This window comes from Xiphophorus hellerii, chromosome 9 (assembly GCF_003331165.1).
Source record: "Xiphophorus hellerii strain 12219 chromosome 9, Xiphophorus_hellerii-4.1, whole genome shotgun sequence".
NCBI classification, from domain to species: domain Eukaryota; kingdom Metazoa; phylum Chordata; class Actinopteri; order Cyprinodontiformes; family Poeciliidae; genus Xiphophorus; species Xiphophorus hellerii.
The window spans coordinates 33,090,351-33,103,507 of NC_045680.1; the positions used below are offsets into that span (position 1 = coordinate 33,090,351).

At 40.8% G+C, this 13,157-nt stretch overlaps 1 protein-coding gene across 1 annotated transcript in view; it reads left to right on the forward strand.

Moving 5' to 3' along the window:
- LOC116726190 (desmoglein-2-like) overlaps positions 1-9,488 on the forward strand; it is a 29,281-nt gene extending 19,793 nt beyond the window's left edge. Inside the window, 10 exon segments of the mRNA XM_032572794.1 lie at positions 1,557-1,742; positions 1,890-2,554; positions 3,291-3,433; positions 7,465-7,553; positions 7,555-7,687; positions 8,178-8,339; positions 8,342-8,365; positions 8,368-8,415; positions 9,303-9,361; positions 9,363-9,488. Of these exon segments, the coding sequence (XP_032428685.1) occupies positions 1,557-1,742; positions 1,890-2,554; positions 3,291-3,433; positions 7,465-7,553; positions 7,555-7,687; positions 8,178-8,339; positions 8,342-8,365; positions 8,368-8,415; positions 9,303-9,361; positions 9,363-9,473 (1,620 nt within the window). The 3' untranslated portion in view covers positions 9,474-9,488.
- The last annotated feature ends 3,669 nt before the right edge of the window (positions 9,489-13,157 follow it).

Below are 13,157 nucleotides of genomic sequence, written 5' to 3' on the forward strand. Positions count from 1 at the left end.
CATGTAAGTATCAGCTGATCATGATCCCCCAAAATTAAGGAAATCGGCACTCAGAAATCAACTGGTCGATAAATCAGTTGGCCAATAAATGTATCCTACATTATACATGTACATAATGTAAACAGCACTGCCAGAGATGCAATAAGTTTATAGTAGGTTTGTGAATGATCTAATGATCGGACTGCTGATTGCAGCTGGTCCACATTGTTAGCAGAACTAGAGGGCCCCAAAACCACATTTTGCTTAGGGCCCCATGGAGGCTTGGACCGGCCCTGATGTGATCAGTATCAGAATTGGCAGCAAAACACCTGATATATATATATACTGTATATAAAACCATGCATGTTATTGTTTACATACGAAAATTCTGCGCATACGGACAACATTGAAGGGCAAAAAGACTATATTTTCACATGCCATCCATAGCCGTGCTGTCATGGTAGAATAATTCCGTTAACTCAATGAAACTTGGAAATGTAGATATTTTAGTGCTATGCTCCACAGCAAAGGGAAAACACGCTGAAGTACAACTCAAAACCACCTTTTTCTCGCTCTCTGTATTGGCCAAGCTACACGTATGAATATAAATTATGGAAAATCAGTTCATACATTAAATGTTTTTTAACCATTTTGTTGACGACACGCAGACAGGAGGCGCATGCTCCCATAGAAATGGCAGCCAGTGCAGTTAGCGAGCGGTTGCGCAATCGAAGGAGAGGCTCGGCTCGCTGCTGCCTCACCAGCTGCGCTTCCAAGCATTTGAATGGGAAAATGCAAAAATTCAGCAAATTCAGGGCAGGCAGGCTGCCCTGCAAATAGATACATGTGTATACATCATCTATATGTATACATGATATATACATGTATACATATAGATACATGTATATATACATATATATATACAGCACAGATCAAAAATTTGGACACACCTTCTAATTCAATGGGTTTTCTTTATTTTCATGACTATTTATAAGGCAAGAAATCCCACTTATTAACCTGACAGGGCACACCTATGAAGTGAAAACCATTTCAGGTGACTACCTGTTGAAGCTCATCAAGAAAATGCAGAGTGTGTGCAAAGCAGTAATCACAGCAAAATGTTGCTACTTTGAAGAAACTAGAATATAAGGGGTATTTTCAGTTGTTTTACATTTTTTTGTTTAGTGCATATTTCCACATGTATTATTCATAGTTTTGATGCCTTCAGTGTGAATCTACAATGTCAATAGTTATGAAAATAAAGGAAACTCATTGAATTAAAAGGTGTGTCCAAACTTTTGGTCTGTACTGTATATATATATATATATATAAAAATAAATACAATTTATTTTGGTTCATAGTTCTAGCTTTTAAAGAAGTGTATCTATTCGTATCATGTTTATATTAATCTTCTTTATTATGTTTTGTAAATGATTTTAAAGTCATTGCTTTGGGATTTGTTGTGCATCATTTGGTCAATCCTGTTTGTTTTAGATGTGTTTTATAAGAATTAATTTGTTGTCTCAATAATAGATTCAACCAAACTTCTTCATAACAATGTTGTGGTTGTTTGGCAGTACGCCGGCTCTGTGGATGAAAATGTTGCTGATGTTGTTGTGATGAGAATCAAAGCTTTGGACAAAGACCTTCCACACACAAAGAACTGGCTGACTGTATTTACCATTGCCCAAGGAAATGAGGATAACCTGTTTTCCATTGAAACGGACAAAGAAACCAACGAGGGTATCCTAAAGCTGATCAAGGTATTTTTTCTCTACCTGTTTGTCAGGATTTTAATTAGTGTAGTAAGTATGTGATGTTTTTGAATTGGTCTCATACATATTTGTTCCTCTCGTTTTTTTCTGCTCACTTTTTCTTAAACCTATTTCTCCAACATCTCCACCAATTAGCCAGTGGATTTTGAAGAAGTACAGAATCTTGAGCTGGGCCTTATCATTGAAAATGTAGCTCCTTTTGTAGAAGGTGGCCCAATAAAAATGGATGTGGATGTTCAGGTTGGAGAGGGGGGTCCTCTGGCTGCTGGAGCAGCTGCTGGAGCCGGAGCCGGAGCCGGAGCCGGAGCTGGAGTCGGAGTTGGAGCTGGTGTGGATTTAGGAGTAGACCTCGGGCTAGATGTGGGCTTGGATGCTGATCTAGGTGTAGATGCAGGTCTGGATGCAGGACTGGATGTAGGTCTGGATGTAGGTCTGGATGCAGGTCTGGATGCAGGACTGGATGCAGGACTGGATGCAGGACTTAAACCACAGGGAGGAGCTGGGCCTGGAGTTGGACTTAAGCCTGCTGTTGGACCTGGAGTTGGTGTGGGGCTTAAGCCAGGTATTAAACCCGGTCTCAAGCCAGGGCCAAGACCAGGATCCAAGCCTAAGCCAAAAGCACCAGGAAAAAGCTATCCTATAAAAATAGCTGTAAATAATGTGCCAGAGGGTCCAGCATTTAGACCCGACACCAAGAAAGTACCTGTATCTGAGGATCCAAATGAGGCACCAGCAGACGGTGTGATTACTTCGTTCCCAGCAGTTGATCCAGATACTGGAAAAGTAGCTGATGATGTCAGGTTAGTCAATTTATCCGTCACTGTAATACTACCATTGAAACCAGTTAAATTTATTTTACCAGTTAAACCAAGAACTGATTGTAATTAAAGGCAGGACAAATTTCCTGCTTTCAGACATTACTGACTGTGTAAGCAGTTGAGTGGCGAAATGTGATGTCAGTCAGAACCTTGTAGCAAACAGCCTTTAACAAACATATTTTAGATATTTGTCCATTCATTCTTGTTTTACTTAACTGTAAACATGTAATCAGTAAAACCAGCCTATTACCTTGTTCATTCTTAGATATATCTGATTATAACTTCTATGGCTGCATAGCTTGTGACAGGAGAAGGCCTGTTATGACAAAACATCTGAAACTTAGTATTTTGATGGTAATTGGGAAATGAAGGGGTTTCTACAGCTTTGAAACTCCAGACTGACTGTTTAAAGTTTAGATCTACAGTCTTATGTTTTTTTTATAAAACGTCATGGCTTCCAGAGCAAAACTTAATCATATTAACATATTCATGAGATTCAGTAAAGCCTCAAGGTCGCTTCTTGTGAAATTGACTTGATTCAAACAAGCTGAGTTTGGAAGTGCTGCCGTGTTAGTGTATCACAGAAACTCAATTAGACCTTGCAAGAAAGTGCAAACATTATCTCACTGTTATTCTAAACCATGCTTTTCTAATCAAGAAGCAAACTTGTTGAAAAAACTGTGTTCATTTTCTTGTTTTGTTGTTCATTTTCTTACAGCTATGCCAAAGCTTATGATCCAGATAACTGGTTTACTGTTGATGAACAGACAGCGGAAATTAAACTCAACAAACAACCAGACCGAGAGTCACCCTTCTTAGTGAATGGTACCTATATTGCCAAAATTTTGGCAATATCAAAAGGTAAATATTATCAAAATGACTGTATTCATTTTTATGATACATTTACCTAACATAGTATTTTGGAAATAATCTCCTCCCTTACAGATTTCCTTCATTTTGTTTCTTTCAAAAGTAATCAGTTTTCTGATTACGGTTTCATTTATTTAGAAAATTAAGTCTGCATAACATTTGATAAACCAACCTTGCTTGTGTAAATTTATAATAATTCCACGGTTTCCCCCAGTGTATTAAAAGCCTAGTGGGCCGCCAGGCTTTACTTGACCGCTTCCCCCGCCAGGCTAAGCAAAGTCAAGTTTAAAAGTCGCCACACCGCCTGCTCTGCTTGCGCAAATTGCAACTATAATGTACAGTTGAACTTTCAGAGGTGTGTACTGTGCGTGCAGTGAGTATGATATATCTTAGTGAACAAAGAGTTATTTGTGGTTTGTGCGTTCACAGGCGCTGGTCCACATACATAATCTGTACTGATAAAGTTATGGATATGTTCCTCAGTTGCACGGTGCATTAATGGGATGGTCACACAGCACACTTTTGTTTGTTTGTTTGTTTTTACAGCGCCACAATGCATCAAACCACATTATACCAATGCCGCTCTAGTTAGGCATTTGATAAGTTCCTGACATATGGATATGCTCAGGAGCATATCCTGACAACTCGTTCCATAATGCCCGTACTACCAGAACAAATAGTCTCTGTGACGGTTATTATTATCTCAATAGACATGTTAGATCTGTTCATAGTGTTTGTTTACTGGAAGCAACTCTTTGAAGGTGTTCAAAAATGTGATTGTGTGGGATGTGCTGTGGTGGCGCAGGGGTTAAGCACAACCCACATAAGGAGGTCTTAGTCCTCCTTGCGGCTGTCGCAGGTTCGATTCCCGGCCTGGCGACCTTTGCCTCATGTCTTCCCCCTTCTCTCATTACCCACTTTCCTGTCAAGTAACTATCAAATAAAGGCCACTAGAGCCAATAAAACCTTTAAAAAAAAATGTGATTGTGGCTGGTGCTTGATAGCATCCTCCACTCCTGTAGCATGTCTTTAATAGCGTATTTTACAGTTAATTTTGACAGCTTAAGTCGTGGTCATCAGAGTTGTTTTAGTCTTAGTCCAGCTTTAGTCAACTAATTGTAATAAATAGGGGTGGACCGATTTATCGATCAGCCGATTTCTTTAATTTTGGGAGATCGGTGATCGCCCAATTTTTACATGTGAAGCCAATATTATCTAGCTTGGCAAAGGTCAACCTCCGGTGAGAAAGGTTTGACTGATAGACTGGCCCACCAAGTTATGTCTGCACATTTATAATTAACAATAGTTACCCAACTGTTATCAACTCAACAACTTTCTTACTATATTGTGCAACAGTATAGACCAAAAAAATTGGTATCGGCTAAAAATCAGAATCGGCAGGTTAAGCTTTTTAAAAAATTAGTAATCTGCGATTGGCCAGAAAACTGCAATCGGTCAACCCCAACAATAACATTTTAGTCGACTAACTCTACTGTCAATTTAGTCAACAAAATTATGTAAAATTGAGAAACCTTTTGATCAATTCACTGGAATTAACACAAAATGAATTATATATAGGGTTATACACCCTGATATTAACTAGTTATGGCATAGCATTATTGTCTGAATATGCAATACACACAAAAACAAATGTAACTTCATTTTCTGATCTGCTTTCAACGATGAAATATTTTTATCATCTTAAATGCTGTGTGCACAATTAGGTAAGTTTTAGTTTTGACCATATCAGTATTTTTATGCATATTTTCCAACTACCAAGCTGTATAAACATAAATACTTATTGAATATGAACATTTCAGCTGATATGGATTTGTTTAATGATTGAGGGTGGGGCCCCTCCTTACAACTCACTGCGTCCACTATGGTGAATTAATGATTAAAGTCATTCAGGTCTTGAACATGACCAAACAGGATGGAGCAGAATTACTGACAGATTACTGAGCACAATATGAAGAAATGGTGGATGTCTGACAGACTGCCCACTAACATTTTTGTCTAGTTTTTGTCTAGTCAACGAAAACTCAGACATTTTGTCAAGTTTTAGTCATCAAAAAGCCATGAAATTTTCATCATCGTCTCATTGTCATGAAAAAAAGGCTCGTCAACAAAATAATTTTAGTCATCGTCATTGCTAACAAAATTAACACTGGTCCTTTGTCCCCCCCACACCATGTGTCCTTAGGCTAAAACGAGTCTTGTGATTAAAGTTGACAAAGCAAAGAACACAAGCACCATCTCACATTAGCCAAGTTGCTCCATAAAACACACAAAGGGTAAAGGTGACTAATGTAGTAACTTATAATTTGCTAGATTAAAATTCTATTTGCCTGCCTTTAAAATACACTTAAGATTAAGGACCTTACAGTAATAGAGTTTGAAAATTTAGCTAATATTAACTTAGAGCAAGCTAGCTTTAGCTTAACTTGCTCTAAACTAACTTCACCTAGAAAAAGAATATAGTCAATATTTTCTTCTAAAAGAAAATCTAAACGTAATTAGAAGCATACCCAAATATCAATTACTTCTGCTTCCTTTTACACATTAGGTTTGGCTGTTGTAACTTGTGTTAGGTAGGTAAGGCTTCTACTTTAGCATATTTTCAGCAGCCTGCATTCCAGTTGGTGCACTTCTCCCTCTCACTGGTGAAGATGTTTATTGGACTACTCAAAACAAATGCTTAAAAGTCATGTTTCAAATGCAAGTGCTTTGTAGACATCCTGCTAGAATACTGTAGGATTAACTAGATGAAGAAAGTTAAGACTAACAGCAAATGACAGAGTAATTTCGTATTAACATATTAAATTACATAACTTATTAAAGTTTGCTAATTAATACATGTTAATAACATATTTATGACAGATTATGATTTCTTAGTTAATGTCATGTCATTACAAAGACATTTTGGTTTTGGTTAATGTCAAGTTGTTATAACAAACATATTTTAAACAATGTCAACTTTGCATTAAATGTGTCATTATTTTTTGAATAACACTAACAGTCACAAATATTCATGAGGATTCCTTCATGTTCATGACAGGTGTTATGTCATGTCAGTCTTATGCACACCCCTTCAAATCTTTCAATTTATTTGTCTGAAAGTAATGTGCGTCACACATACGGGAATCTCATCCCTATTTAAGACTTTCAGTGAGTCATAATGTTGTGTTCAGGTCATGTTTTTAAATGAGAACTGGCTCAAACATTTACGGTAATTTATCTGGTAAATAAAGGCACCCAAAAAAAAATGTCATTATCTGTAATGGAGAAATAATGGCACAAATGTGAAACTTATGGCTACCCTACCAAAATCACAGAATCCAGGAAGTCACATAAGAAGCCAAATCTAAGATCTACATGTGCCTCTGTAGATCTTGCGTGTCACAGCTAAGGTCAGGGTTCATGACACAATAAGAGAGAGACATGAATGACAAGTTTGTATTAACTCTTCATCTTGTCTGATATAAAACTCTTTAAACATTTCAGTGTCACAAAAAAGAGCAAAAACACAATGCTTGTGCCTGTTCATTTTGTTGTACTGTGTTTTTAACTGAACTCTATGAGTTGTCTGTGCTGCTACTGGAAGGGGGTAAAGGGTCTGGGTTCCTAAATCGACTAATATTATTTTTCCCTTAATGTGTCTTTCAAAAGAAAGGCCTTTGTCATTTCCTGTAATTGCATCTACTTGGTAAAAATATACATTAAAAAATAAATTACCTTTATGTGGAATTTTCTTTCATTTTATGCAAATTTTAAAAAAGTGTCTTGAAAATTACATTGGTACTTATGTTGCAGAGGTCCACTGAAGTCCTAGATCTTGCTTGTGTTGATGGACAGCACAGTCAGTTCTCAACATATTACTGATGCTATTTGCTTTGTTCATCATATGTTAAGTTGTTATAAAGAAAGTGGCACATTGTGTACAAAATGTTGTCCTGAAAGCAAGTCCTGAACAGTGATCAGTTCTTCTTTGTAATATTGCACTAATCTCTTGTCATCCACAGACATGCCAGCAAAGACAGCCACTGGAACAATAGCCATTCAAGTCACTGACTCCAATGACCACTGTCCCACTTTGACCACTACTTACACCCAATCTATGCTCTGATAAGAAGACTGTGTATGTTACTGCATTTGATGAAGATGTCAGTCCAAATGCTGCTCCATTCACTTTTCAAATTATACCAGAAGGTACTCGAGGCAATTGGGAAATAGAAGTCATCAATGGTAAGTAAAAAATAAAAATAAAATAAAAAATTGAAAATATCAACACAAAATGTGTGTCAAATCATCAAGAAAATGCAGACATAAAACATATAGTATACTGTTTTTCAGTGGAGGAGTTTGATCTTTTCGAAGATTTGTCTCATATCATACTGTCACAACATAGTGACAGTTTAATATATTTTTTTCTAATAAAAGTTACATACTGCTGCTTTAACTCTTGAATATTTTGAAAAACATTATAAATTATGGTCAACTCAATAATTGCACAGTGCTCATTTCTGCTTGTTGCAAAACTAGCCTAAATCATGCTTAATATTTGGCAGAAGGTCTTGAAGGTCTTAACATGTCCTGATCCAGAATATAGTTTGAAAGCCTGTCTTACCAAGTAGGTTACTGTTTTAGGTTGAAATCACATGACTTTGTGATTGAACTTGGTGGTAGAAGTGTGAAAATCAAAAGAAAAAAAACTGTTTGACATTCTTGTCTCCAGATACAACAGCTGCTCTTCATTCAGCCAAAGCACTGTGGCCTGGCAGATATGAACTGCAAGTAGAGGTGAAAGATGCTCAGGGTCTGTCCTGCAAAGAGGAACGGGTGTTTACTGTGGATGTCTGTACCTGTGTGGGAAAAGAAGACTGCAGATCAAAGGCATCGAGGGAGAAGCCCGTTCATCTGACTTTCTAGACGTGCCATTGGTCCAATCGTAACAGCTTTGTTCTTATTGATGTGTAAGTTTGGTTCAATACTAACATAGACCTCTTTGTATCAGACAATTAATATTACATGAACAAATACAAGGCAACAGGCAGATTCACGGAATACAGTAAATAAATTAATACTTTTGCAAAATAAAGAATAGACTGATTTACAAGGTGTCAAAGTAATAGTTTATTAATAATAACACTAAAAAACCTGCTGGGATGGCTTTTTCTGGGAACCGAGAGTTTAACCTTGATGACTGAGTTTAGAGCATCAAACTCAATCATCATCAGAAGTGGTTCCTAAAGGTCAGGATTTCTAAAATTGTCTTCAAAAATGACAGTGACGGACGCATATCTGGTATAAAAAATTAGACCAGTCAAAATCAAATATTTTTAAAGAGACTTGATGTTGAAGTTACTAATGCTGTTTAACGTACTTGCTCATTCTCATCTTGTTGCTTTGGGGTTGAAATTTCATAATATCAACAGTCAGTTACGGTAAGTTATTTTCTGAACTGTGACATAAGTCACATTTATTCATTAGACGCTGAGTGTTTTTACAAGAAAAAAATAGCAAAGCTCTGTCATTGCAAGTTCAACACAAAAGCTTCACAATATGACTAAAAATATTCATTATCAACCAATGATATTCCACTTGATCTGGGATCAGGTCATTGGGGGCAGCAGTTAAGTAGAGAGGCTCAGACCCCAACAGGGTCTGGCATACGGGGGTACCGGAGAATTCCCGGTGGGCTGCTCCATTAGTGGGCCGGTGGCACTCAAAACCTTTAGTTTTCACACAAAATCTAAGCAAATGGGGATTGTTGAGTATACTGCACTGTTGATTTTTCATTCTTCTATTGCTTATCAAGAAAGTTTTTACATTTATCAGAATGTTTTTCTTCTCTTTGCAGTGATCCCTCTGCTGCTGGTGTTTTGTCAGTGTGGAGGGGCAAACACCATCTTCTCAGAACCAGTTTAGTGATCTGCCATTTGACACTAAAGAGCACCTAATAAACTACCAAACTGAATGCATAGGAGAGGATAAGGTGTGTTGGAACCATTTACTAATCCATGTAAAGTGATACATGTACCAATACTTGTAATTTCCCTAGCCTGAGGCAGTAATTGTACAAAAAAAATATGCAATGTTTGGTAACATTAACTAAATCTCCTGTGTAAATATATTATGGACATCTGCCAAAATATTAGGTATATCTGTTCTGTTAGGTCAAAGTGCAACACTACAGTTAGCTTACCAAAGGATTTGTGTTTAAAAATAAGTTTCAACAGGGTGGAAAGTTTCACAGGGTGAGTTTTGGTTTTGAACACTATTATGATACATAGCATGCTGCAGGCACCCAGATCTCGGTCTGAGACTGTGATGAATGCGATATTAGATTAGATAGCATTATTGTCATTGAACAGAATTCAAACGAAATTTCCATTGCAGCTTCCCGTGCAAAAGTCAAATATATACAGTAAAAATAAGCAAACACACAATAATAATAATAACAATATATACAACTAAATTGTATATATTGTATTATATACAATTTAGCCACACTTCTTTGGTGTGGCACTCAACCACACCAAAGAAGTAGCAGCAGGTCCAATTATGGCAAAGTACAGATGATGTGACAGTGCAAAGTGCAGAACAATATGGCTGTGTGGGGGTGGGGGATATATGTGTGACTGCGAGGTTATGATATGTGTGGGAGGGGGGGGGGGGCGGGGAGTAATGGCTCTGACGGCTGTGGGGAAGAAACTGTTTCTCAGTCTATTTGTTGTAGTCCGTATATTCCTGTACCGCTTGCCTGATGGCAGCGGCACAAACAGTCTGTGGCCCGGGTGGCTGGAATCCATGGCTATGGATCCAGCTCTCTTCTTGACCCGGTCTGTGTAAATGGAGTCCAGGTCTGGGAGGGGGCATCCCACAATGCCTTGTGCTGTTCTCACCACCCGTGTCAGTTGTTTCCTCTCCAATGCTGTGCAGCAGCTGCCATACCACACAGTCATGTTGAGGCAGAGGATGCTCTCGATCATCGCCCTGTAAAAGTTCACGAGCAGCCGTGAGGAAAGTCCAGCCCGTCTCAGTTTCCTGAGGAAGAAGAGCCTTTGTTGTGCTTTCTTCACCAGGTGGGAGGTGTTTGTGTTCCAGGAGAGGTCAGACGTGATGTGGAGGCCCAGGAACTTGATGTTGTCCACACGTTCCACCACTTCTCCATCTATGAGAAGGGGAGTGTGATCCGTCCTCCTGGACCTTCTGTAGTCCACAATGACCTCCTTGGTCTTCCCTGTGTTCAGCACCAAGTTGTTGGCTGAACACCACTGAGTGAGCTGCAGAATCTCCTCTCTGTAGTGGGTCTCGTTGTTGTCTGAAATGAGACCCACTACTGTTGTGTCGTCCACGTACTTCACGACTGTGTTGGTGGGGTGGATGGCCACGCAGTCGTGTGTAAACAGGGTGAAGAGAGCTGGGCTGAGCACACAGCCCTGCGGCGTGCCTGTGTTGAGGACCAGTGGGGACGATGTTGAGCCACTTATTCTCACCACCTGAGGCCTGTTGGTGAGGAAGTCTCTGATCCAGTGGCACAGTGAAGCGGGCAGCCCCACCTCGAGTAGTTTCAGCACCAGCTTGTCTGGGATGACGGTGTTAAATGCTGAGCTGAAGTCTACAAATAGCATCCCACGTAGGTGTTGGGATGCTGCAGATGGGTCAGGGCTGTGTGCAGAGGATGGAGACAGCATCCTCTGTTGACCGTTCGCTCTGTAGGCGAACTGAAGGCTGTCCAGGTTTGTGGGGATGAAGTCTCTGATGTACCTCAGAAGAATCCTCTCAAAGCACTTCATGATCACCGGGGTCAGAGCGACGGGCCGGTAATCGTTCAGGCTGGTGATGGACCTCTTCTTCGGTACAGGGATGATGGTGGAAGACTTGAGACACTCAGGAACCATGGCGAGCTGCAGGGACAGATTGAAAATGTCCAGAAACACTCCTGCCAGCTGGTCGGCGCAGGTTTTCAGCGTCTGGCCTGACACCTTGTCCGGTCCTGTAGCTTTGTGGGTGTTGATCCTCCTCAAGGTGGCCATCACCTGATGCTTCTGTAGGACGAGGGGCTGGTGCTGCTCTTCCAGTTGGGGTAAATGTACGGCTTCTCTGCTGCCCGCCGTGTCAAAGCGGGCAAAGAAACTGTTTAAGGTGTCAGGCAGGGTGGGGTCGCGGCTGGTCAGCTGAGTGCTGTGTTTGTAGTCCGTCATGGTTCTATGCCTCTCCACATGCTTCGGGGGTTGTTGTTGATGAAATGTTCCTCAATCTGCTGTTTGTACTGGAGCTTGGCCTGCTTAATACCTTTTTTCAGTTCCGACCGGGCCCTGCTATAAGCCAACCTGTCTCCAGACCTGTAGGCAGCATCCCGGGCTTTCAGCAGGGCCCGTACTGTGCTGTCCAGCCATGGTTTCTGGTTTGGAAACACTTTTATGGTCTTAACAGGGAGGACAGCGTCGGTGCAGAACTGAACATAGGACAGAACGGACGATGAGTATTCCTCCAAGTCTGCGCCGTCCCTGAACACACTCCAGTCTGTATGCTCAAAGCAGTCCTGAAGTGCAGAGGAGGCCTCCTCAGTCCAGACCTGAACTATTCTGGTGGTCGGCTTAGTTCTGCAGGCCAGAGGCTTGTAGACAGGAATCAGCTCCACTGAGATGTGGTCAGACATGCCCAGATGTGGAGCTGCTACAGCCTTGTAGGCTCCGGGGATATTGCAGTAGACCTGATCCAAAATGTTATTGTCTCTGGTGGGAAAGTTTATGGATTTGTGGAATTTGGGAAACACAGCCTTCAGTTCCACGTGATTGAAGTCCCCCGCCACAATCACGGCCGCCTCCGGGTTGGAGTTATCTGCTCGCTGATCAGGCAGTACAGCTCCTCTAATGCTAGCTTAGCATTAGCCCTCGGTGGTATGTAGACGGCCACGATCACAATGGACGAGAGTTCTCTCACCAACTTGAAGGGTCTGCATTTCACCGCCAGATATTCCAAGTCAGGAGAGCAGAATGTGCCGACAGAGTGTGTGGCTGTACACCAGGCATTGTGTACATACAATGCCAAACCTCCGCCTCTGCCCTTACCCGAAGCTGCAGTCCGATCCGCCCGGAACAGAGCGCGCCCCGTTATCTCCACCGCTGCGTCCGGGATGTTTCCTCCAGCCAGGTCTCTGTGACAACAGTCACACAGCTGTCCATCCGGCGAGAAGTAATCCGGAGTCGCATCTCGTCGATTTTGTTGCCGAGGGACCTGGCATTGGCGAGGAAGAGGCTGGGGAGGGCCGGTTTATGAGGGCTAGCTTGTAGCCTAGCACGCACGCCGGCTCTCTTACCCCTCTTTTGTTTGCGCTGCCTCCTCCGTCGCCTTGGCAGCAGGGGGGGAATGATCATAGTCCCAGGTGTTCGTAGCAGCTCTGGAGGAATAAAGTCCAGCTTGGTGGGTGTGTGAAGTCCAAACTGTGTTCCTATGTCCCACAGTTCTAATCTGCTGTAAGTTGTAACGGCTTCCAGTAGTGTGTTGAGCAAAGACATCAATAAAAACAAGCTAAAAAAAACGAAAACACGGTGTGATATGACGGTGAAGAGGCGGTGACCAGAGCATCTTGACTACCTACTGTTTTTGCCAGAACAACTCAAGTCTATTTTTCTTTCATTATGCTTCTAAATTACAAATAGTCCTACAATGTGATTAGTACTTTTTTGATTTCCATGTGTTTTCTTTT